The sequence below is a fragment of the Somniosus microcephalus genome, chromosome 1 (assembly GCF_052327205.1).
Source record: "Somniosus microcephalus isolate GS21.2 chromosome 1, FLI_Smic_1.0, whole genome shotgun sequence".
Taxonomy (NCBI): Eukaryota; Metazoa; Chordata; class Chondrichthyes; order Squaliformes; family Somniosidae; genus Somniosus; species Somniosus microcephalus.
In genome coordinates, this window is record NC_140987.1 from 247582313 (window position 1) to 247609198 (window position 26886).

The window sequence follows — 26886 nt, forward strand, 5'->3', positions numbered from 1 at the left end:
TTGAGACCTTGCTTTCTCGCCGTCAAATTGAATTTGAAATTCTACCATGCTATGATCACTCTTCCCAAGGGGATCCTTCACTTCGAGATCATTAATTAATCCAACCTCGTTACACATTACCAGATCTAAAATAGTCTTCTCCCTGGTTGGTTCCACAACGTATTGTTCCAAGAAACCATCCCGTATACATGCTAACAACTCTTCCTCAAGTCTACTTTTGCCAATTTGCTTTGTGCAATCAATATGAAGATTAAAATCTCCCATGATTATAGCCGTACCTTTCTTACAAGCCTCTATTATTTCTTGATTTATACTCTGTCCTGCAGTGTGGCTACTGTTTGGGGGCCTGTAGACCACTCCCATCGGTGACTTCTCAGCTTTATTATTTCTTGTCTCCACCCAAACTGATTCCATGTCTTGGTCTTCTGAGCCAATATCATTTCTCACTACTGCACTGATCTCATCCCTTATTAACAGAGCTACACCACCTACTTTTCCTTTCTGCCTATCCTTACGGAATGGCAAATACCCCTAAATATTCAGTTCCCAGCATTGGTCACCTTGCAACCACGTCTCTGTAATGGCTATCAGATCATACCCATTTATTTCTATTTGTGCTGTCAACTCATCTATCTTGTTACGAATGCTGTGTGCGTTCAGATAGAGCTTTTAATCTTGTCTTTTTACCATTTGTCCCTACTCTGACCCCTCTTTCTGATGGACTCTTATGTGTATACGCTCTGTCCCTTCCTGTCACACTCTGGTTATCATTACCCCTATTGCTACCCTGCACTTTTGCCTTCTCATATTCCTTTGACTTTTAAAATTTCCGCTCAGCGGATCCCCCCCCCCGCCACCGTTATTCAATTCGCCAGGACACTGGTCCCAGCCTGGTCCAAATGACGCCCATCCCGACGCAACAGCTCCCTCTTAGCCCAGTACTGGTGCCAGTGCCCCAAGAATCAAAACCTATTTCACTCATTCATCTCTTTGATCTTATTTACCCTATGCCAATTTGCATGTGGCTCAGGTAGTAATCCAGAGATTATTACCTTTGTGGTTCTGCTTTTTAATTCAGCCCTTAACTGCTCATACTCCCTCAGCAGAACCTCTTTTTGTCCTACCTATGTTGTTGGTACCTACATGGACCACGGCAACTGGATCTTTCCCCTCCCACTCTAAGTTCCTCTCCAGCCCAGAGGAGATGTCCTTTACCCTGGCACCGGGCAGGCAACACCGCATAAAACACCTGAATTTTTAGACCTCTATCTTAAAACTTCCTAATACAAAGTTTGCATATAGGTGATATGATTCCTACGTTAACTCATGGTGTTTAATAGTCAGTTCTAGAAAGAGAAACTGAACTCATAACTGAACTAAATGACATTAAGTGAAATCAGGGTATGTCTCTGAGCCAAGTGCCTCTGAATAGAGCAGTCAGACAGCCACCTTCCAAGACACGACATGTACAGAACCATCTGACATGTAGCTGTGCACAACCCATCTACGCTTTGCACAACTATTAATAATTTGACCAAGTACAATTAGATTATCGGGCTTTCACACCCTGGCAAATCTACAGATAAAGAACTGGCCTATGTCCTCTCATACAGTAGAGTCCCTGTCTCTATCTCCAGTTTTGTACGGAAAGACAGAACCAGGTGATTGACAAACCACGCCCAATTTAAACTGGCCAGGCTTTCAACGCTGACCAGGAATTGCAGCCAATTATCCCCGCCCAAATAAAAAAATTTCCAAGCAAGGACAGCTAGTCATTTTGGGCATTGGAGAGCCGGGGGGGGGGGGGGGGGGGGGGTGAAGAGAGATTGGCGAGTTGGGTGTGGGGGTGGGGGTGGGGGGGGGGGGGGGGAAAGTGTTCGGCGAGTCAGGTCTATTTGTTTTTGGGGTTGTGGTGGGGGGGAGGAAATAGGTGGCCAAAAGCTAGTTGTACTTTCTTCCATTCCTTTTTTTTTTAAAAACAGGTTTCTTCTGCAAAGCACCATCCCTAACAGAGACCGCTGGAGGAGCAGCAAGGGGAATTACAGCTGATCTATGCCCCTGGGCTAGAATAGGAGTCAACCAAAGCTTCCACTTTTGTTTCCTACTTATTGGAAAATGCACCCTGCGTGGTTAAAACAGCCTGCTGAGACTCTCTGAGCTCGCATGGTAAGAATGCTCATTTGATCAAGCTAGTAGAACTACCACCACACCCATGGAATTGTACTCCAGTCTGAGTCACTGCCTTCAGGAAAAACAGCAAAATAATTAAAACGAATAATAAATGAAATACAAATCCAGCTCAAGTTCAAATTATAGGGATTCCATGCTTAAAAGATAGTTTCAGTCTAAAATGCACATTTGCATGTGCTCGGGTAGTTCTGATGCACATGGAGTTGTTTGATTTATTTTATGGGATAAATACGAAAATCTCCCATTATTAAAGCAAATATAGTCGTGCAATAAAATCCCAAGAGTCCCTGTTCATACTCTACTGTTGCAGCACCTCAGTAACGTGAAATAGAAAAAACAGAAATTAAATCAAAAAATTAACTTTCATAGACTACTGTAACACAGGGAAATCAGTTAAGCAATAATGAACATATTTCTGTGCTATGCTGCCAAATGGATAAGCTGGAAGAAGAAGCCAAAATCTTAAATTAAGTCTGATGATCAAGGTTAGATGTGCCTGAATATGGGAACATCAAGCTTCTGCCCAGCCACGGTATTTCACCTGCCGACAGAATGTGCCCCAGATCCCAGCAGGGTTTCTTCGATGTCAGGGTCATTTAAATCACCTTGGCGAGATCCTGGGAGGTTACTTCAGATGGTTTCAGACTCTGCTATAACAGGCCTCAGAGACCTGCTGCAGTGGTGCGTGGCTGGAAGCTTCCGGGGGCGGGGGGGGGGGGGGGGGGGCGTTGAGCTGGCATGGGCCAGAATCTTTCTGATTCCATTTTGCGAAACTCATGGGGTTGGAGAGTTTAAGCGATTCAACTTCCTTTGGAGGATTTAGAATCTGCCGCCACCTATATGATGCATGCCAGGTGGACAAAAATGTTCCTTGTGCCCATGCTTGCTCAGACACAAATCACGGGAAATACACAATAGTCCCATTACTTGCCGTTAAATCGCTGTGCAAGTGTGGACCATTGCAGCTATTCAAATCACATCAAGATTTTTACAACTGTTAAAAGTTGCAGCTTTTTAAAAAAAAAATGACCAAATATCGCCTTGATCAAACTCCCTACTGTAGAAGCTAGAGTACAGGGCCACAGCTGCATTACATCACCATTAAACTATGCTCAATCCAGTACAACTGTTCTCAGTAAAAGATGAGATTACCCTACATTCAATTCGATCTTCATGCTCAAATATGGTTACACTAAATACAGAATTTAGAATATCATTTTAAGGCAATGTTACATGCTTCAAGACTCACTATTTTGATATGCTCTGGAACAATCAATAAGTACATAACCACCGCTCTCCTTTTCTCAGACAGCGGGTGCTGGTAATGGTTCTGTGGTTATCATTTATACATCCTCTGGACCCATCTTTTGTTTCTTTACCTACCCCATTACTGTTAAGTCTGTGTGTTCCAGTTGTATTAAGATTAATTACTGACACAGACTACAAGAATAAAGTTCAACAGGTCTTTACTAGTTGGAGGTCAGGACTATGCTAAATACAATATCACTACACAGTACTTATATACCGGTGGTCACCACCGGTATTACGTATACAGCAGCCAAAGAAAGTAGTACATCTCTTAAGGTGGAACAGGTTACATACACCACAATCCTCCCTTTTTAGCTTAACAGTCATATCCCCATTTAACATAACATAATAACATATATACATATATAACTTCAGGTATAACAGTTCAAATGTTCAGTCTCTCAGGAGGCCTTCTGATTCGGTTTGGATAACGCCTTTCAGTGGTCTCTGATTCTTGTTGCGGAGGTGACTCCTCTAGTTGGTTTCCTATGTATTGGACGTCATCATCAGGTACATTCCCTGCCGAGGTAGATGCTTCAGGTTCATTAACGTCTTCCACAGTTATCTCTGTCGCAACCATGGGTTCGACCCTTGCTCTCGATTCTACCAGTTGATCCGCATGACGCCTTATCACATTATGACCAATATCTACTGTGTACATCAGAGGTCCTTGTCTGGCCCGAATTGTTCCGGACTGCCATTTTTCGTTTCCATAGCCCCTTGCCAACACTGGTTGTCCTACGTCGAAACTTCGAGTGGTCTTGTTTTAATATGCCGAAACTGTTTGTTTTCCACTTCCCTCCGCACATTTGGTTTTAACAAGTCCAACCTGGACCGCAACCTCCTGTTATAAAACATCATGGCAGGACTTTGGTTAGTCACTGCATGAGCGGCGTTTCGATATGCCATTAGGAAATTGTCCACCTTGTGTTGTAACGGAATCTGATCATCGTTCATGGCCTTTATTGCCTTTTTGAATGTTTGGACAAATCTCTCGGCCAACCCGTTTGTCGCCGGATGATATGGGGCAGAGGTATAATGTTTCACCCCATTCTTCTTTAAGAATTTTTGGAATTCTTCCGACACGAACTGTGGTCCATTGTCCGAACATCTCTGTTCTGGCAATCCGTTCCTTGCGAATATTGTTCTTAACACCGCAATTGTCTTTTCTGAAGTAGTGGTATTCATCTTGATCACTTCTGGCCATTTGGAATGTGCGTCCACCGCAATTAGGAACATGGAGTCCATGAATGGACCAGCAAAGTCAATATGTACGCGTTGCCATGGGGCTGAAGGCCATTCCCATGGGTGTAGCGGTGCGATCGGAGGTGCATTTTGCACTTTTTGGCACCCAGCGCAGCTTTTTGTCAACTCCTCTATCTGTTGGTCAATGCCCGGCCACCATACATAAGCCCTAGCAAGACTTTTCATCTTAACTCCCCCCAGATGACCTTCATGCAGTTCCTTTAGAACTCTTTCCCGTAACTTGGGAGGAATAATCACTCTTGTTCCGTACATCAAAGTACCATGGCAGACGGACAGCTGGTCTCGCCTTGCCGAGAATGCCGGTAACAGAGGATCACCATGTGTTGGCCATCCCTTCACTGTCACCTCGTAAACTCGGGACAGTGTCGGGTCGTTCCTGGTTTCTCTTTCAATACTTGCATTGGTGACTGGTAAACACTCGATGATGGTCGAATGAAATAACTCAACAGGGTCAACTTTCGTCGTCTCTTCTTCTTCAGGTAGTGGCAGGCGCGACAGCCCATCAGCATTGCCATGCTGCTTTGTACCTTTGAATTCTATTTGATATTGATGCGCCCCTAGGAAAAGGGACCATCTCTGGAGTCGCTGTGCTGTCATCACCGAAACGCCCTTCTTAGGGTTAAAAATGGATACCAACGGCTGATGGTCTGTCAGAAGTGTGAATTTTTGGCCCTGCAGGTAATGATTAAACTTCTTCACTCCCCATACAAGGCTGAGAGCCTCCCTATCGATCTGCGCATAGTTGCGCTCAGCGGAGGTCAATGATCTGGATGCAAACGCGACTGGCCTTTCCGTGCAATTTGGCAACTTGTGTGAGAGTACTGCCCCAATACCATATGGAGAAGCATCACAAGCCAACCGAATAGGCAGTGTCGGGTTGAAGTGAGCCAACACTTCCTGAGGTGATCAATTCTTTGCTTTTGCGAAATGCCTTCTTACAGTTTTCGCTCCATTCCCATGGTACCCCCTTCTGTAAAAGAGCGTTCAGCGGGTGCAGTACCATGGATAGATTCGGTAGAAACTTATGGTAATAGTTAATCAATCCCAGAAACGACCTCAACTGAGAGACATTATCCGGAGCGGGAGCCTTTACAACTGCCTCTATCTTGTCAGGAGACTTATGAAGCCCCTCCCGGTCAATGACATGACCACAGTACGAGATCCGCTTCTGAAAGAACTCACATTTCTGCCGATTAACTCGAAGTCCATACTCTTTCAGTCTGTTGAGCACCAGTTCCAAGTTTGCGAGGTGTTCTTCATCACCATCACCTGTAATCAGAATATCGTCCAGGTAACATTGTGTACCTGGAATTCCCTGTAATACCTGCTCCATGGCCCTCTGCCAAATTGCCGGAGCCGATGCCACTCCAAAAACCAGCCTATGAAACCGGTACAAACCTCTATGCGTGTTGATCGTGAGGTACTGGCGTGACTCTACATCAACCTCCATCTGCAAGTACGCCTGCGCCAGGTCTATCTTGGTGAAGTGTTTCCCGCCAGACAACGAAGCAAAAATATCCTCAATCCACGGAAGCGGATACTGCACCGTGTGAAGCACCGGATTAACGGTGATCTTGAAATCTCCACAGATGCGAACCTTCCCTGGTTCTCCTGGCTTGTTGCTCGAAGGACGTTTCATAACGGGAACAATGGGCGTAGCCCACTCACTCCAATCTACCTTAGACAGTACACCTGAACGTTCTAGCGCTTCCAGTTCCGCTTCTACAGTAGGTCGTATTGCATAGGGTACCGGTCTGGCTTTGAAAAATTTTGGTTGTGCATGTTCATCAATCTTGATGTTTGCCGTAATTCCTCTCAGTGTTCCCAGTCCCTGCTGGAACACCTCTTTAGCATCATCCAATATTTTGGACAATCGTTTAGGTTTGACATCTGTTTCCCCGGAATCTACCGTTAGTACCTTCAAGGAGTGCCAGTCCATATTCATTTTCCTAATCCACTCCCGTCCCAGTAGTGGTGGACCTCCTTCAGGTAGCACATATAAGTCCATTACTTGGCTTTCTTCGCCCTTGTGGACCACTTTTACCTCTATCTTTCCGATGGGGTACACTCTTTGCCCCGTGTATGTTTTCAATATAATCTCCGTATCCCGTAGGGGAATATCACAGAATCACAGAAACCCCACAGTGCAGATAGAGGCCATTTCGGCCCATCGAGCCTGCACCAACACATATCCCACCCGATCCCCGTAACCCCTACACCAACACATATCCCACCCTATCCCCGTAACCCCACGTATTTAATCCCCCTAACACTAAGGGTCAATTTATCATAGCCAATCAACCTAACTCGCACATCTTTGGACTGTGGGAGGAAACCGGAGCACCCGGAGGAAACCCACGCAAACACGGGGAGAATGTGCAAACTCCACACAGACAGTCGCCCGAGGCCGGATTCGAACCCGGGTCCCTGGCGCTGTGAGGCAACAGTGCAAACCACTATGTTGGAATAACCTTTTGTAATCTTTCTTATTCATGACCGTCAATGCCGATCCAGTGTCCAATTCCATCTTTACTTGGACTCCTGCTATCTGAAGAGTGACCCAAATTGTCTGGAGATCTGCATCCTTACCAACGTTGTGTACTCTTAAGCTATCCAGTTCATTACTGCTAGCGTCTGAATCTGACTTCTGTTCGTTCGAACTGGTCTTTGTCACCTTGTGCACCTTTATGTATTTTCCTTGCGGTGACTTTTCGTTGCTGGTCTTCTTTCCTGACCGGCATACTTTAGCTATGTGGCCAAGCCTGCCACACGTTCTGCATTCTTGGTTTTTAAACCAACACTGGTTCTGATCGTGTGTTGTCTTTCCACAACGATAACATTTTACAGTACTCAAACCCAATTTATTTGTACTGTGTTCCGGTGACCGTAGCTGCATTACTGCCGTGCCTCTCGCTGCGGCTTCGTGTGCTGCTGCCATAGTGACCGCTTTCTCAAGCGTCAGCTCATTCTCCTCGAGCAGTCGCTTTTGTGTATCTTCTTTTAATAATCCACACACAAATTTATCTCTTAGCGCGTCTGTTAGTCCCGTTCCAAACTGACAGAACTTTGCTAGCTTACGCAATTCCATTAAATATTCAGCATTGCTTTCATCCTTCAGCTGCCTTCTGCTGTAAAATTTAAATCGTTCCACTAGCATCAGCGGCATGGGGTTTGGATGATTTTTCAGGACAGTAACAATCTCCTCGAACGTCTTATCCGCCGGTTCACCTGGTGATAAAAGGTGTTTCAATTGCCCGTATGTCTTCGCACCCATTAAGTTCAATAACGTTAGTGCTTTCTCTGCATCTGGGATTTTATTTGCTTTACAATAATTTTGTATGCGTTCTACATACGTGGCCCAATCTTCGATGTCACCATCAAAGGTATCAATGTTCCCATGTTTAGGCATCGTTGTAATTTATTTTATCCCAAGATGGCGGCTTCCCGCTCTTGTCTTCGTCCTCCGCCTACAAAATGGCGGTTTTCCCGCGCTTGGCGGTCTTCACCCACTGGCTGCAATGGCGTTTGACGTGCCGCTGCTGCTCCCCTTTCCCAGCGGTGAGTAACTCCCCCGACGCTGTCTCCGCTTCACCGCGGCTCCCTCGGGCATTCGCGCTTCCCCGATGTCGCGCCTCGCAGCCCTTCTTGCAGCCCGGTTATTAGCACCGGCTGCGTTCGCCTTCACCGCGGCTCTCGCGCCTTCAGTCGCCCCAGACGCTGCGCCTTTTCGGCCCGAATGCGGCCCGGCCCTTATCTCCGGTCGCGATCGATCTCACCGCCCTTATTCCTCCGTCTTCCTCCCCCCGTCTGTACAGCCAACGCGGCCGACTTTCTGCTCGCGTCGCTGACCGGCTTACCCACCACCGAGGTAGAAAGAAGATAGCTGACTGCCACTGATGGAGGCTTCGAGTTCAGGATGTCTTCTGCACTCCGGGTTCTCGATGCCTGCCGCGCGACGTGTCTTCCAGCAGGGTGATGAGGGTGGATGCCTCTCTTCGACGCCCGTTCTGTGGACAAAGCCGCCGTGGATATAAACTGCCGCAGGGTAAGAATCGGACTCGTCGCCACTGTTAAGTCTGTGTGTTCCAGTTGTATTAAGATTAATTACTGGCACAGACTACAAGAATAAAGTTCAACAGGTCTTTACTAGTTGGAGGTCAGGACTATACTAAATACAATATCACTACACAGTACTTATATACCGGTGGTCACCACCGGTATTACATATACAGCAGCCAGAGAAAGTAGTACATCTCTTAAGGTGGAACAGGCTTAAGTTCTCTTAAGGTGGAACAGGTTACATACACCACACATTACCACCCCCTTCTGCCTTGCACCATCATCCCTTTTCTCATTTAAATCACTCCTGCTTTCCACCCCAGCAGAGACCTTCCCTGTGTTCTTTCCTCCCCTTTTTTCCCTGTCTCTGTACTTGCTTAAAAAAGTTAAATCTTAAACTTCTTCCAGTTCTGAAGAAAGTTCAATGACCAGAAATATCAACTCTGTTTCCCTCACCACAGATGCTGCCTGACCTGCTGAGTGTTTCCAGCATTTTCTGTTTGTATTCAGATTGCCAGCAGCCACAGTATTTTGCTTTTGAATAAAATGTTTATAATGGGGGGGGGGGGGGGGGGAGGGGAATTTGTTGAGCAAGGAACCAAAGTGAAGAAAAATAGCAATTTCACTGACAAGACAGTTGGCCTGGGGTTTCTATTTAAAGTAATAAATGTGTACAGATAAACTGTTATACTACTTTCAGCTAAGGCTGCATACTTTGTCTTCAGTTTAAATTAATCCTTAAAAATTGAGCATTACGTTTATCAGTCCATTTCAATTGAAGATATGTAGTTATTTTGCATGCAGTACAAACAAATCTGAAGGTCGAACTTTACAGCTATTACTGCAGGTCAAGCTTCTATCATTTTATTCTGTGCTACAGCAAAAAACAAATGGCCTGGATTTTGTGGTCAGCAGCAAAGGAATGACGCTCGCTGTTCATTAAGCTTACAGCTGCCCACAGACTATACACGGCAACTTACAGTAACTGGGAGTCCGATACAGCGCAGCACCCTCTACAGGGGATCTGTGGCATGCGTGAACAGGGCAAGCAGACAAGCAACAGTGTGTCTCCTCAACCAATCAGATTGAAGAATCCTTACTGAGGCACGCAGAGGCTAAACCAGGAATTGTAAGTTAGAAGATTTATTCAATGTAAAATCATGTACAGAAAGCAAAATAAATCATGTACAGAAAGTAAAATAGAGGGGGAAAGAAATAAGAAATTAAGAGAGAATGATAAAAGGGACAGAAAGAAAAAGTAAAAACAAAACATTTTAATTTTTTTTAAATCTCCAACAATAATTCAAATCGGAAGGAATGAGACTCCACACTTGTAAAAGTTAATGTTCAGTGCCAGAGAGGTTGTTTGATAGTAATTTACACCGTTAAAAATTCACTTACACTTGAATGGATAAGCCCCATCTTTTTCTGGCATGTTTACTGGGTATCTGGTAGGTAAGTACCACAACTTCACAACCTCAATGCCAAGTCTTTCAGCAAGATACCAGTGCAGCACAGCTTGTAGAGGAGCAGGGTAACTTGGACGCAACTTCTGGATTTCCTCGTTTAACTGTGCATGTGCGGACTCCAGAAGTTCCTGTCAATTTACTCCTTAATAACTGTGAGCGCCGATAGCCTCACTGTTACTCCTACCACAAAATCCAGGCCATGTTACCACGCTGTCACATAGAACATGGGAACGTGGCTACTGAAATTGTGCTTCTGGCATAGGTGCAAAAATCTCGTGCAAAAATAGTTTGGGTTTCCCAGCACCAGATTAATAATGAATACCTGCCTACACTATACCAAGGAGTTGAAGATAGATAAGTTTTTCCGAAGAACGAGACTGGAACTTGAGTTCTTTGATTAGCCTCAACTCCCGAAAAGTAAACAAACAATCAGGTCCATTATGACAATGTAATCAGTTTTAGTCTTTAAAAAAAAACAAATTAGCCAGATATTTAAATTAAGCAACTTAAAAATAATGTGAATAGGCTGTACAGCATTCATTCAATCTATGCACTGTCCTTACGAAGTGATCAAATTACAACTCTACATGCAACAGAGTACAGAACCATTAACTATGCATTTTCCCTGTAAATGAGTAACATTGGACTGCAATTGTCCTTTACATGACTTCGACTTTAATTGCATCAAATATAATAGTCCCTTCAACAGAAAAAATTAGTCATGTGGCATTTCTCATTACTAGTACATCTGTCCCATGAATTATATTTTAGATATGTCACATGAATTACAAAAAATATATACAAAACCGGGCGAGGTGGAGGGAGATGGTCCCACCTGACCATTTTCCACCAACTGCCGCAGTTGTAGTGTGGCCCTCATTACCAAGTCACACCATGGTCTTTCCCTCACCCCTCTGACACCTTCTCCAGCTTCGAGGACCTTGTGCTGTTACAAGCATAGACTAACGCATATCGGGGGCATAAATGGCTTGGCTATCCATCACCAAATCCGGCTGACCACATTAAGCTCCATCGAGCTTTCGTCTCCTCTGCCAACACTGCTCACTACTCCGGGGTCTTCCTGGAGAGCAAGGATAACCCCCGGCTTCTTTTCTCCACTACCAACCATCTCGTTAAACATCTCTGCCCTGCCCCCTCAACCATTCTCTTTAAACAACAAGTGCAAGCACGAGCTTCTCGTCACAAAGAGAAGACTAGCTTGTTCAACTGACTCTGCTTCTCCCCCCTTCCCATTACCCACCAAGGAAAACCAGCCCCCAAGATCCTCTCCCTCGACCTGAATTTCCATCTCTCTCAAGTTTCTCACCCATCTACGCCCATGACCTATCTGAGCTTGTCTCATACATGAGACTTACCCCAGAACCTTTAACTCCTTTCCCACTAAACTGCTGACCACATAACTTTCCTTCCTGACCCCCGTGCTATCTGACATGGTCGTGTTTATTTGCAGCACCAGATTTATGATTGGTCCCCTTGGAGGCCAAGACACACTCAACAGTTTTGCTCGACCACCTCTCGCACTCTCCGGCCCAGCGCAGACCGATCCCGGGGGTTGGTGGGGTCGGAGCTTCTACGCATACACCATTCTGGTGGGGGCTGGACGTGGTTTAGGCCCCGCCCCCCATACGGGCACATGCACAGAAGGACGCAGAAGATCATGCAAATAATCACCGTGATCTATTTTTATTCTATCCAATTTCTCTTTATCGTGACATAGGCAGCATCCTCTTCTTTAGTGAAGGCAGATGAAAAGTACTCATTTAGTACCTCTGCCATGCCCCTGCCTCCACAAGATTTCCTTTTTGGCCTCTAATTGGCCCCACCATGCCATTGACTATCCTTTCACTCTTTATACGTTAGGCCATTCAATCTGCAAAGGGATATAGATAGGTTAAGTGAGTGGGCAAAAATTTGGCAGATGGAGTATAATGTGGGAAAATGTGAGGTTATCCACTGTGGTAGGAAGAATAAAAAGGTAAAATCTCAGAGGGTCGTGAATCTTTGGAATTCTCTACCCCAGAGAGCTGTGGAGGTTGAGTCATTGAATATATTCAAGGTGGAGATAGACAGATTTTTGAAAAACAGGGGAATCAAGGGTTATGGGGAGTGGGCAGGAAAGTGGAGTTGAGGCAAAGATCAGATCAGCCATGATCTTATTGAATGGCGGAGCAGGCTCGAGGGGCCGAATGGCCTACTCTTGCTCCTATTTCTTATGTTCTTATTAAAATGCTGAGCTATCTGTTGTTTAGGAGGAGTTTTGTTTTTATGTTGCTGTGGGGCAGTTGCTTTGATACCGACTGAGAATGCACCTAGGAAGGTAATTTTAACTTGCGGCTATGGTGCAAAACAGGCAATATCTAATCAGCCACCCATTAAACACCCCGACTGATTTCCCTGCCCATTGACTTCAGTGTTATCATAGAAGCCGACCTCGTGGCTGTAAATAAAGTCACCAAGGGGCAGCATGCAGATGCGGAAGAGGTTGGGGGCCAAGCATGAATTGTTGGGAGGTTCCTGAGGTGACTGTGAGGGTTGGAAGAGAAGTCATTGGTAGAGGTCCTTTGGCTATGCTTGGATAGGTAAGAGTGGAAGCAAGCGAGAACAGTCCCACTTAGCTGGACAATGGAGGAGAGGACTGGTGAGTTCACAGTGTTAAAGGCTGCAGAGAGGTCGATGAGGATACTGCATTATGGTCATAGTTACAGAGAATGTAGTTTGTGAATGTGGTTCGAATGGAGAGATTCAAAATGAGAGTTGAGGGAGAGAGATAGGCACGGATCTGGGAAGCAACAACATATTCAAAGAATTTGGAGAAGAAAGTGACCTTGGGAGATGGGACGGTGGTTTGCAAGGACAGGGATTGAGGGTGGGCTTTTTTGACGATGTAAGATGAGGGTTTTGAAGGGGAGAGGATAGAGCCTGAGGAGAGGAAGCCATTTACAATGTCAGATCACTGACTATTTGCATGATCTTCTGCACTTTCTGCACATGTGCCCGTATGGGGGGGTGGGGCCTAAACAACAACCCGTCTCCACCAGAACGGCACGTGCGCAGGACACAGAAGCCCAGACACCACCAAACCCCGGGATCAGCCCGCGCTGGGCCGGAGAGCACAAGAGGCAGCATAGCGAGCAGGGCCCCGACACCACCAAAACCCAGATTCCTCACACACACTCTGCAGATAAAGAATAATTAAAAGGTTGGCAATGCTCAAAGTAGACAAGTCACCTAGTCCAGATGGGGTGAATCGTACTTTGCTGAGGGAAGTAAGGGTAGAAATAGCAGAGGCTCTGACCACAATCTTCAATCCTCCTTAGATATGGGAGTAGTGCCAGAGGACTGGAGGGTTGCAAATGTTACACCCCTGTTCAAAAAGACGGATATACCCAGTAACTGCAGGCCAGGTGAACGAACAAACGAAAGCTCTTTACAACCAATGACATACTTTTGAAGTGTAGTCACTGTAATAATGTAGGAAAGGCAGCAGCTAATTTATGCACAGCAAGCTCCCACAAACAGCAATGTGATGACCAGATTTTTTTTTTTTTTTTTTTTATAAAAGTGATGTTTGTTGGGGGGATCAATATTGACCCCTGATGATCTTCGAAATAGTGGCGTGGTTCCCTTTACGTCCACTTGAGACAGCAGTCAGGGCCTTGGTTTAATGGCTCATCCAAAAGACGCTGCAGCACTCCTGTCAGTACGAGTGTACGTACGCAGGGCACTAATACAAGACAGAGAAAAAAACTAAAATCCCACAGCATTGCTCCAGATATGTTGAAGATGTTAATTATAGTGACAGCAGCCTGGATTACACAACAATTTGCATATACACACACACAAACACCCAAGATGCGATGCTTTTGTGTGATGGGTGTGGAAGTGGAGGAAAGGTTGACATTGCCACTGAATGGATTTGAAAATAAAAGATGACCTCAGTGACAGCCTCGCAGAATACCAAACAAATCACATTCTGAGCCAGCTGCATTTTCTTTGATGCTCAGTCACCCAACAGAGATGGTCGACGAGAATGTTTTGCTGCCATTCCCTGATCCAAACATTGCTGTCAATTTTCTGACCCTTCTTTGAGACAGTGAAGTAATTTGTCATTTGGGTTAGCGTGGAAGATTTCATAACTCACTTTTCCTCTTTTATCAGATCCAATAGTACATGTTGCTTCAATCATGATCATTCTGCTCTCGTAAAAATTCTGCCTGCTGCAGGATCAGTCTGAAGCATTTCAAGCTAATTTCATCTTTGATCATAACCTTTTGTAAATTTACCATTAAAGCTCTTAAATGCAACTTTATTTCAAATAAATGTCAACTGCAGTCTTCCTGACCCTCTAGGTCCCTTAACAAAGCTGTCTCATATCATCAGTGAATCTGCATTTTCATTCACCTTCCGCCCTGGTGGTAAAGTTGATAGCTCTCCAAAATAGATAGCTGGCCTTTTTTGGCTCACTTTTTTCCTCCAGCTCTAATCTCAATGAACCTTTTCAACCATAATGTGACCATTGTAACCAACATTAAATTTTATCCCTCAGCAGGTCTGTCAGATTATCCACTCTCTAGACTCTAAAACGACCTTGGATTCAGATGGTATCCCTCCGATCATCCTCCAGATATGTGCCACTTAACTTACTCATTGTATGCGTTTCTTAGAGCATAAGAACATAAGATATTTCTTTCTCCCAGTCCATCTTTCCTTCTTGCAAATTATCGTGAGGTCACCTTAAACCTAAGAAGGATGATCTGTCGTACACTTAACTACAGCGAAACCTGTGAATTACGGACACCTTAGCGAGCATTCAATCCCAGAGATAGAGCAGTTTCTCTGCTGCTGTGCATGCTGGGTAAAGAGCTCCCCATTCCACCCACGCCGTTTCTTTCACAAAACCCACTGCCACCTCGCGCTGACTGGCACACTGACATGAGAATTAGGGGGCAGAAAGAAGAAACAAGCTGCAAGGGGAAGCACCAGTGAAAGAGTCATAACGGCACAGAAGGCCATTCAGCCCATCGAGTCCATGCAGTCATCCCAACTCAGTGAAGGTTCCACATACAGCAGCTTTGCAACAGGCTGTGTCCAGTGTTTTAAGTTGTAAAAGGGTTTGGTGCATTGAAGGCTGCCCCTAATTAGTAATTTGTGAGCGTCTGTGGTTTCAGAGTGCCTCTTGTATATTTTACCATGCAAGTTATTTGGGTCTCTCAATAAGAGTCTGTTTTTTTGGGAGTGTCCGTTTATACAGGTTTCACTGTAATGCCATGAGATCTTTTATTTGCACCTGAACAGACAGATGTGGCCTCAGCTTAACATTTCATTTGAAAGATGGGCTTTCAACAATGCAGCACCCCCTCAGCACTGTGCCAGCTGAGATAATGTGCACAAATCCTGAAGTGGATCTTGAGCCCACGACCTTTTGACTCAGGGCTTGAGTGCTACCACTGAGCCAAGCTGTCAGATGGCACAAGATACAAGTCAAAATGGGCCATCCTTGAGATCTGCCTGTAATAACTGGTGAAGTCAGCAAATTTTGTGATTGCTATATTGGTATATAGTGATCGCAGCTAAAAATTGCCCATGTGCAGATATCACAAGGACAAGTTTTAGCTTAGCTGCAATGTCTTCTCCAGACAACTACTCAGGCGACATTCAATGCTTGGGCTTCTACACAAAGAGCAGCTACTCAAGGATAGCCAGTGCCTGTGGAACCATGTCCCTGCACACAACCAGCTTTCCTCTTCTGAAGGAGCAATCAGGGAAAAAGCAGTTAAAGAACAAAACGATAATTACTTTTCAAGCCAAAAGATAGTTTGCAATAATATTGTAGTACAAATAGTTATATTCAAAGGTAAACTCGAAGTATTTTGATTACCACTTCCCCACCATCTACTTTTACAAATCTCTACAGCAAAATTAAACTTCACTCACCTCTCTAGAACCAAGCTAATGGCCTGGGTGAGATCAGGGTTTGCCACCTGCAGACGCTTCCACAATGACCACACAAATTCTTTGTCAGCCTGCACAGAAAATTTAAAAATTAGTATCGTCAGAAACAGATGCAAAAGCAAAAACATTTTTTTTTTTTTTTTTTTTAAATGCTGCACAGTTCCAAGAGTGGCTCAATTAAATTGTATGCCACGTGGTGAGTTCTTGATCTTAACCTGTCCAATGACCGACATAATCAGAGGACTGGGAAGGAGTGAAAAAATGAAGGGAACATTCAATACCCAGGTGACTCTTGCACGCCTCGAGAGCATTGTATTTCACTTGTCCTCGCTGTCATAGAAAACCCAGAAGATGGAAAGCAAAAGGAAAGATTATACTTGCCTTACCGTGAGTGCAACGAAGGATCACTATGATTCTAATAACCTGCCCACCAATGCTCAGTCTGGGTTCCGCCAGGACCACTTGGCTCCAGAACTCATTACAGCCTTGGTCCAAACACGGACAAAAGAGCTGAATTCTAGAGGTGGGGTGAGGGTGATTGCCCTTGACATCAAAGCAGCATTTGACCGAGTGTGGCATCAAGGGGCCCCTAGTAAAATTTAAGTCAGTGAGAATCAGGGGGAAAACTCCACTGGCTGGAGTCATACCTAGCACAAAAAGAAGATGGTGTGGTTGTTGGAGGCCAATCATCTCAGCCCCAGGACATTGCTGTAGGAATTTATCAGGGCAGTGCCCTCGGCCAAACCATCTTCAGCTGCTTCATCAATGACCTTCCCTCCATCATAAGGTTAGAAGTGGGGATGTTCATTGATGACTGCATAGTGTTCAGTTCCATTCGCAACTCCTCAGATAATGAAGCAGTCCATGACCGCATGCAGCAAGACCTGGATGGCATTCAGGCTTGGGCTAATAAGTGGCAAGTTACATTCACACCACACAAGTGCCAGACAATGACCATCTCCAACAAGAGAAAGTGTCGAACAACCGCCCCATGACATTCAACAGGATTACCATCACCAAATCACCCACCATCAACATCCTGGGGGTCACCATTGATCAGAAACTTAACTGGACCAGCCACATAAATACTGTGGCTACAAAAGCAGGTCAGAGGCTGGCTATTCTGCAGCGAGTGTCTCATCTCCTGACTCCCCAAAGCCTTTCCACCATCTACAGGGCACAAGTCAGGAATGTGAGGGAATACTCTCCACTTGCCTGGATGAGTGCAGCTCCAACAACACTCAAGGAGCTCGACACCATCCAGGATAAAGCAGCCCGCTTGATTAGCACCCCATCCACCACCTTAAACATTCACTCCCTCCACCACCAGCGTACCGTGGCTGCAGTGTGTACCATCTACAAGATGCATTGTGTACCATCTACAAGATGCAGTGCAGCAACTCGCCACGGCTTCTTCGACAGCACCTCCTAAACCCACAACTGCTGTCACCTAGCATGGGAACACCACTACCAGCAAGTTCCCCTCTAAGTCACACACCATCCTGATTTGGAAATATATCACCATTCCATTGTCGTTGGGTCAAAGTCCTGGAACTCCCAGCTAACAGCAGTATGGGAGTACCTTCACCTCACAGACTGCAGCGGTCCAAGGCGGCGGCTCACCACCACCTTCTCAAGGGCAATTAGGGATGGACAATAAATGCTGGCCGTGCCAGCGATGCCTACATCCCATGAATGAATATAAAAAAAGAGGGTTGTCCTATGAGGTCTCTATTGTCTGGAGTTCAGAAGAATGAGAGGTGATCTCATTGAAATGTACAAAATTCTTAGAGGGCTTGACAGGGTTGATGCCGAGAGGCTGTTTTCCTTGGCTGGAGTGTCTAGAACTAGGGGTCATAGTCTCAGGATAAGAGGTCAGCCATTTAGGACGGAGATGAGGAGAAATTTCTTCACGCAGAGGGATGTGAATCTTTAGAATTCTCTACCCAGAAGGCTGTGGATGCTGAATCATTGAGTATATCCAAGGCTGAGAGAGAGAGAGATATTTGGGCACGAAGGAAATCAAAGGATATGGGGAAAGTGGAATTGATGTAGAAGTTCAACCATGATCTTATCGAATAGCAGCATTCAGTTGAATTGAATTAGAAGTGCCATTTTACAAAAATAATATTTATGGCACAATTGCTTCACGGCAACTAACAACTTAAACTAACTTTGAAAGAAAACATGTTTCATCATTTGGAAGACACCAATAAAATCCATCTAATCGCTGGAGTAGAAGCTATATGAATGATGTATCATCCCACAAGAGAAAATAAATGTCAGCTTTGTAATATTGTGGATAGTTTGAAATACACTTCATTCCAATACTCTTAACTCCAAGTGTAATTACAAGCCACTTGCATTTAACACATTTTTGACTGCTGCATAGAGATCCTACGGACAAAGTTATTGAGTTACAGAAGTTGTACTGTGGATAACCTTAGTTCAGAATTCCAGAGTAAAATAAAGGTGCGTTTAGAATGTGCCAGTAGTGATATATCTGCATTGAATAATCAGGCTTGGGCTGATAAGTGGCAGGTAACATTCGTGCTACAGAAGTGCCAGGCAATGACAATCTCCAACAAGCGAGAGCCTAAACACCGCCCCTTGACATTACCATCACCGAATCCCCCACCATCAACATCCTGGGGGTCACCATTGACCAGAAACTTAACTGGACCAGCCACATAAACACTGTGGCAACAACAGCAGGTCAGAGGCTAGGTATTCTGCAGTGAGTGTCTCATCTCCTGACTCCCCAAAGTCTTTCTACCATCTACAAGGCACAAGTAAGGAGTGTGATGGAATACTCGCCACTTGCCTGGATGAGTGCAGCTCCAACAACACTCAAGAAGCTCAACATCATCCAGGACAAAGCAGCTCGCTTGATTGGCACCTCCTCTACCACCTTAAACATTCACTCCCTCCACCGTGTCGCACCGTGGCTGCATTGTGTACCATCTACAAGGTGCACTGCAGCAACTCGCCAAGGCTTCTTCGGCAGCACCTCCCAAACCTCTTCCAGGACAAGGGCAGCAGACGCATGGGAACACCACCACCTCCAGGTTCCCCTCCAAGTCACACACCATCCTGACTTAGGAATATATCGCCGATCCTTCATCGCCGCCGAGTCAAAATCCTGCAACTCCCTACCTAACGGCACTGTGGGAGAACCTTCACCACACGGACTGCAGAGGTTCAAGGAGGCGGCTCACCACCACCTTCTCAAGGGCAATTAGGGAGGGGCAAGAAATGCTGGCCTTGCCAGCGATGCCTACATCCCATAAAAACGAACGAATAATGAGAATTATGAGATGGTGAAGGGAAGAATGCTGCATGGGAAACAACTGAACATGAAATTTATGACATCTATGAGAATGACCTAACAAGTTAGGAGAAATGACATGAATGAGCGTACAGGTCATCTCCCCAAGCATAATAAATTTCACACAAAACCATTCTCCATGTGGTCTGCTTTTTATAAAAGGTCTATAACGGAAGAGGGCAAAATACCTATGTTTTGATGTGAGTATTAAGGACTATGTAGTGAGGGCAGAGTGGCCCCGATAGAAGTAAACTAATAGGACACAAGGACTTTCATTCAGTGATTGGAATAAAGTAAAAGTGGAACCAATTTGTCCAAACCATGAAATATGCAGATTTTTTTCAATAATAATAGCATGCTGTGTTTAAAAAAAGGAATGGCGCAGACAGAAAGTGGTGGTCCCATGTTATGCATAGCATGCTCACTGCAATTTGGCTGCTGGTGAAAGGGGCTCAAACCTCAGCACATAGCAACAATCCCACTTAAAATCAAATATAAAAACAGAAAATGCTGGCAACACACAGCAGATCAGTTAGCATCTGTGAAGAGAAAAGACAGGCGATTGGCAGTTTGAGTGTGTAACCCTTCATCCAGCCTCTGTTTTTATTGCAGATTTTCAGCATTTGCAGTTTTTCCTTCTTATTTTACTGCAAACTAATGTTTGACAACATTTCATACCTCATTTAAAAAAAAATCTTTTCACAGAAAGAAACCCAGGCCAAATTAGGTCTTTACACGTTAAATTTTTATTTTAATCGTGTGCTTAGATGCTTAATTTAGGGTTATTACAGGAATAAAGTTAATGATATGAATAGTTTTACTGCTTATATTGTTCATTTCAGCACGAGTTGAAAGCTATTCCTCCTAGGGAGACAGGTTAGAGAATTCAGAATTGTTCAGTTAACTAAAAAAAAAGCAGTACATTTCACCCAAGTAGTGTGTAAAAAGGCTATAGTGATTGATCAACGTTTAATTTGGAATGGGAACTTTTGTTAATTAAAATCAGTCAATTTTCACCTTGTACTTTAATGAGCTTCATCTCCTACTCCAGCATAAACCTGCCAGATTAAATGCTACAGCTTTAACACGAGAAATCAAAGCACAATAGTTAATCAACTGCTTCTCTGAGTCAATAAATAAAAATGACAAGCCACTCCATAGCAAATATTCCACAGGTAAAGTTTAATATGGTATTACTTACTTCAGAGATGCAACATAGATTGTTAATGATTTTTGCACAACGTTTATTGAATGGAAATGAGTATCCTATAAACGATATAAAGAAACTATCATGATTTCACCTTAAACCATCAGCAGCACCTTAACACTGTGCTGTATGAAAGGCCCTAATCTAAAGCCAGACATTCACTAACAAATTTTGCATTTCTAATATCAGTAACACAAGAGTCAGGCAATGATGAAGAGGTATAACTTCTTAATTTGGCATTGCTGCCAGCAGAAGAGAGTTTCTACATGAAATCTGATTAAATGTGGTGTTGTGGTGGTGAGACTCCGGCATGCCACATCACCAGAGAGAGTCAATGGCAAGAAGGACCACCAGCGGGAGCAATGGATCAATTCACTAACCCATTTTTTAAAAAGATTTTAAACTTTACCATCATCAAGTGGAATGAGGACACATCAAATTCACATTTTTAATTTTTTTAAAGATTGCAACTTTTAAAAAAAAATATTGCCATAAAACTTTCATGCAGGACAAGTTAATGGCGTTACTACATGTCACCTATAAAGGGATTTGTTCTCTCAGCCAATTTTATACAGTGCTGTTGCTGTGTTGTGAATATACACAAAGCTACTTCAGTGCTTGTGTGAACAGATTCCACTAATAAAGCATAGAGTAATACAGCACGGATAGAGGCCCTTCGGCCCATCGTGTCCGCGCCGGCCATCAAGCCCTGCCTAATCTAATCCCATATTCCAGCATTTGGCCCGTAGCCTTGTATGCTATGGCATTTCAAGTGCACATCCAAATGCTTCTTAAATGTTGTGAGGGTTTCTGCCTCCACAACCCTTTCAGGCAGTGAGTTCCAGACTCCAACCACCCTCTGGGTGAAAAAGTTCTTTCTCAAATCCCCTCTAAACCTCCCGCCCTTTACCTTGAATCTATGCCCCCTAGTTATTGACCCCTCTACTAAGGGAAAAAGCTCCTCAGCATCCATCCTATCTATGCCCCTCATAATTTTGTACACCTCAATCATGTCCCCCCTCAGCTCCAAGGAAAACAAACCCAATCTGCCCAGTCTCTCTTCATAGCTGAAGCGCTCCAGCCCTGGTAACATCCTGGTGAACCTCCTCTGCACCCTCTCTAACGCGATCACATCCTTCCTGTAGTGTGGCGACCAGAACTGCACACAGTATTCCAGCTGTGGCCTAACCAGTGTTTTATACAGCTCCATCATAACCTCCTTGCTCTTATATTCAATGCCTCGGCTAATGAAGGCAAGTATCCCATATGCCTTTTTTACCACCTTATCCACCTGTTCCGCCGCCTTCAGGGATCTGTGTACTTGCACACCCAGATCCCTCTGACCCTCCGTCTTGCCTAGGGTCTTTCCATTCATTGTGTATTCCTTTGCCTTGTTAGTCCCCCCAAAGTGCATCACCTCGCACTTTTCCGGGTTAAATTCCATTTGCCACTGTTCCGCCCATCTGACCAACCCATCTATATCGTCCTGCAGACTGAGGCTACCCTCCTCGCTATTTACCACCCTGCCAATTTTTGTATCATCCGCGAACTTACTGATCATACCCTTTACATTCATATCCAAGTCATTAATGTAGACCACAAACAGCAAGGGACCCAGCACCGATCCCTGTGGTACCCCACTGGCCACAGGCTTCCAGTCACAAAAACAACCTTCGACCATCACCCTCTGCCTTCTGCCACTAAGCCAGTTTTGTATCCAATGTGCCAAGGCACCCTGGATTCCATGGGCTCTTACCTTCTTGACCAGTCTCCTGTGCGGGACTTTATCGAAGGCCTTACTGAAATCCATGTATACCACATCCACTGCGTTACCCTCATCCACACACCTAGTCACCCCCTCAAAAAATTCAATCAAATTAGTCAGACATGATCTTCCCTTGACAAAGCCATGTTGACTATCCCTGATTAATCCTTGCCTCTCCAAGTGGAGACAAATTTTGTCCCTCAGGATTTTTTCCAATAATTTTCCTACCACTGATGTTAGGCTCACTGGCCTGTAGTTCCCCGGTTTTTCCCTACTACCCTTCTTGAATAATGGTACTACATTAGCGGTTCTCCAGTCCTCTGGCACATCCCCTGTGGCCAGAGAGGTCCTGAATATATGTGTTAGAGCCCCCGCAATCTCCTCCTTTGCCTCACACAGCAGCCTGGGATACATTTCATCCGGGCCTGGGGATTTATCCATTTTTAGGCCAGCTAAAAGCAGTTAAAGAACAACCACCACTGCTCCCACTTGAGAAACTACAGATGAAATTCAAGCAACTATAGGCCAAGCTCTGCGCCCCAATTCTCAACTCAACCAGCACAACGCAGTGTCACTTTAAATCTGTACCGCACCATGCCCAAGAAAACAAACAGCCATAACGCACTCAGTGACAAAAATCATTTGCTTTTATTAAAAAAGTTAATTCCATATATGCACATTTATTAAAAATGCCTGGCAGCGATACAACCTTGGATTCAGCTGGTAAACCATTCAATCTTCATTCTTAGTGTGTAACTTTTACAATTCGGGCTTTCTCCCAACACTTTTCAGTTACATTCACAGCAAAAAGGCAGTTTTCATAAACAGACGGAGTATTCCATGAATTGAAAACGGTATCCTTGTGTACAGTGAAAAGGATAGTGTGACACAAGACTAATAATGTCCCTTTAATTTCAGTATAATACATCGAGACCACCATGCTCATGTTTTATTCCAAAAGATGGTAAACACTATAATGCCAATCAGTATATTCAGGCCAAAATGAAATATATTTACAAGTAAGATGCTTACGCGGAAATAAAAAGATACAGAAAGTTACTGATAGTATTCTCTTTAGGACATATTTCTTACACAGTCCAATTTCAGCAAGATTTTTGGATGCAACAGTCCTATATACTCATCCTGAGGTAATGTTTGCTCATGGGTCAAGTAATATGCCTGCACACCAGATGGAATCGAATTATCTAACTCAAAAACGGAGCTGAAAATTGAGCTAAAGGTGCTTGGGAAACAATACATCTCCCAGGTCAAAAGGCCATGAACCAAGTGCTATTCATTCAATCAAGTTCAAAGACAATAGGGCATCCTGCGCACATAATCACTTGACAAGTTTCTGTTCATAGCTCGCTCAACCTTTGTACATGTATTAATGCTTGATCAACATGTAATTAGATTAGCACCTGGGACAAAGCTTCACGTTCTAGTCCGTCTACAGATCAAAGAAACTGCCTGCATTCTTGCACACAGCTAGGCTCCAGTCTCCATCTTGTAGTTTAGTAAGCAAACACAGCTCCTATCGCAACTTTTTTTTCAAAAATACATTTACCCTATCATGTATATGTATAGTTATATAAAACATGTACAATACAGTAATAGTTCCTATTCAACACAGGGTGAAAAGTGCATTGGTCACAGGATCTGACAAAATCTCTTCATAAGATATTCAGGATCAACTGTGTTCATAATTCAGTTAGATTTTGCGTAGTTATGGAAAAGGACAAAGATAGACCAGGAGTAAAAGTTCTCAATTGGGGAAAGGCCAGTTTTACGAAGCCGAGATATGATTTAGCAAAAGTGGACTGGAAACAACTACTTGAAGGTAAATCGGTGTCTGAGCAGTGGGAGGCATTCAAGGAGGAGATCGAGGGTTCAGAGCGTGTTCCCACAAAGAAACAAGGTGGGACTCCCAAATGTACAGCCCCCTGGATGTCTAGGGGCATACAGGGTAGGGTAAGGCAAAAAAAGGGAACCTTATGTCAGATACCGAGAGCTAAATACTGCAGAAAGCCTAGAGGAGTATAGAAAGTGCAGGGATGAAATTAAAAAGGAATTTGGAATGCAAAGAGAGGGCATGAAAAAATACTGGCAAGTAAAATCAAAGAAGACCCAAAGATGTTTTATAAATACAATAAAGAGCACGAGGATCACAAAAGAAAGAGTAGGGCCTATTAGAGACCAAAAAGGTAACCCATGTGTTGAGGCGTGGTTCTTGATTAGTACTTTGCGTCTGTCTTCACAAAAGAGAGGGGCGATGCAGACATTGCAGTTAAGGAGGAGGAATGTGAAATATTAGATGAGATAAATATAGCGACAGAGGAAGTATTAAGGGGTTTAGCATCTTTGAAAGTAGATAAATCGCCAGGCCCAGAAAAAATGTATCCCACGCTGTTAAGAGAAGCAAGGGAGGAAATAGCAGAGGCTCTGACCATCATTTTCCAATCCTCTCTGGCTACAGGTGTGGTGCCGGAGGACTGCTAACGTTGTACCGTTGTTTAAAAAGGGAGAAAGAGATAGACCGTGTAATTACAAGCCAGTCAGCCTAACCTCTGTAGTGGGCAAATTATTGGAAAAAAAATTGAGGGACAGTATTAATCGTCATTTAGAAAGGCACGGATTAATCAATAACAGTCAGCATGGATTTGTTAAGGGACGGTCGTGGCTGACTAACTTGATTGATTTTTTTGAGGGGGTAACAAGGAGGGCCAATGCGGGTGGCGCATTTGATGTAGTCTACATGGATTTTAGCAAGGCCTTTTGACAAGGTTCCACATGGCAGACTGATCAGAAAAGTAAAGGCCCATAGGATCCAAGAAAAATTGGCAAGTCGGATCCAAATTGGCACAGTGGCAGAAAGCAAAAGGTAATGGTTGACAGGTGTTTTTGTGACTAGAAGGCTGTTTCCAGTGGGGTTCCGCAAGACTCGGTATTAGATCCCTTGCTTTTTGTGGTATACATCAATGTTTTAGACTTCAATGTAGGACATGATTAAGGAGTTTGCAGATGATACAAAAATTGGCCATGTGGTTGATAGTGAGGAAGAAAGCTGTAAACTGCAGGAAGATATCAATGGACTGGTCAGAAAAGTGGCAAATGGAATTCAATCTGGAGAAGTGTGAGGTAATGCATTTGGGGAGGGCGAACAAGGGAATACACAATAAATGGTAGGATATTGAGCAGTGTAGAGGAACAGAGGGACCTTGGAGTGCATGTCCACAGATCCCTGAAGGTAGCAGGACAATTAGGTAAAGTGGTTGAGAAGGCATACGGGATACTTTCCTTTATTAGTCGTGGCATTGAATACAAGAGCAGGGAGGTTATGCTCAAAGTTAGGCCACAGCTAGAGTACTGTGTACAGTTCTGGTCACATTACAGGAAAGATGTGATTGCACTGGAGAGGGTACAGAGGAGATTGTCTTGTTTTACACACTTTGTATAAAATTAATAAATTGCAGGACAACAGAGTATTACAGTTTAACTCTTTTATTAAGCATTAGGTCTGTGATCTTACTCATAGCAGCACCAGTGGGGAAAAACATGGCATTAGGACCCCTAGCCTGGGTCTTCAAAACAATAGTAGTCCTTACAGATGCCTGCAGGCCAATGACACCTCAGCATGTGATCACGTGAATATAATAGGTATTCCTTACAGATGCTTGCGGGCCAATGATAATTCATATGCAAATGTTAGAGATTTACAAGGATGTTGCCAGGACTGTAGAATTTTAGCTGTGAGGAAAGATTGGATAGGCTGGGATTGTTTTCTTTGGAGCAGAGGAGGCTGAGGGGAGATTTGATTGAGGTGTATAAAGTTATGAGGAGGCCTAGATCGAGTGGATAGGAAGGACCTATTTCCCTTAGCAGAGAGGTCAATAACCAGGGGGCATAGATTCAAAATAATTGGTAGAAGGATTAGAGGGGAGTTGAGGAGAACTTTTTTCACCCAGAGGGTGGTGAGGGTCTGGAACTCACTGCCTGAAAGGGTAGTCGAGGCAGAAACTCTCATTACATTTAAAAAGTACTTGGATATGCACTTAAAGTGCCCTAACCTATAGGGTTACGGACCAAGAGCTGGAACGTGGGATTAGGCTGGATCGCTCTTTCTCGGCTGGCACAGACACAATGGGCCAAATGGCCTCCTTCTGTGCTGTAAATTTCTATGATTCTAACTAGATGACTAAAGTGATGAGCAAGATAATTAGCAAAAGAGTAAAGCAGCTGCTTGCTTGAAATTCTTGTTCGGTAAAGCGTTGATCCCCACTTCAACTGCTGAATAGCTAGGAGATACAGCAACAATATGACA

At 44.3% G+C, this 26886-nt stretch overlaps 1 protein-coding gene across 1 annotated transcript in view; it reads right to left on the reverse strand.

Moving 5' to 3' along the window:
• Positions 1–26886, reverse strand: part of cntln (centlein, centrosomal protein) — a 477268-nt gene that overhangs the window by 446029 nt on the left and 4353 nt on the right. Inside the window, exon 3 of the mRNA XM_085991655.1 lies at positions 16248–16336. Within this exon, the coding sequence (XP_085847781.1) occupies positions 16248–16336 (89 nt within the window). The remainder of the gene's footprint in view (positions 1–16247; positions 16337–26886) is intronic.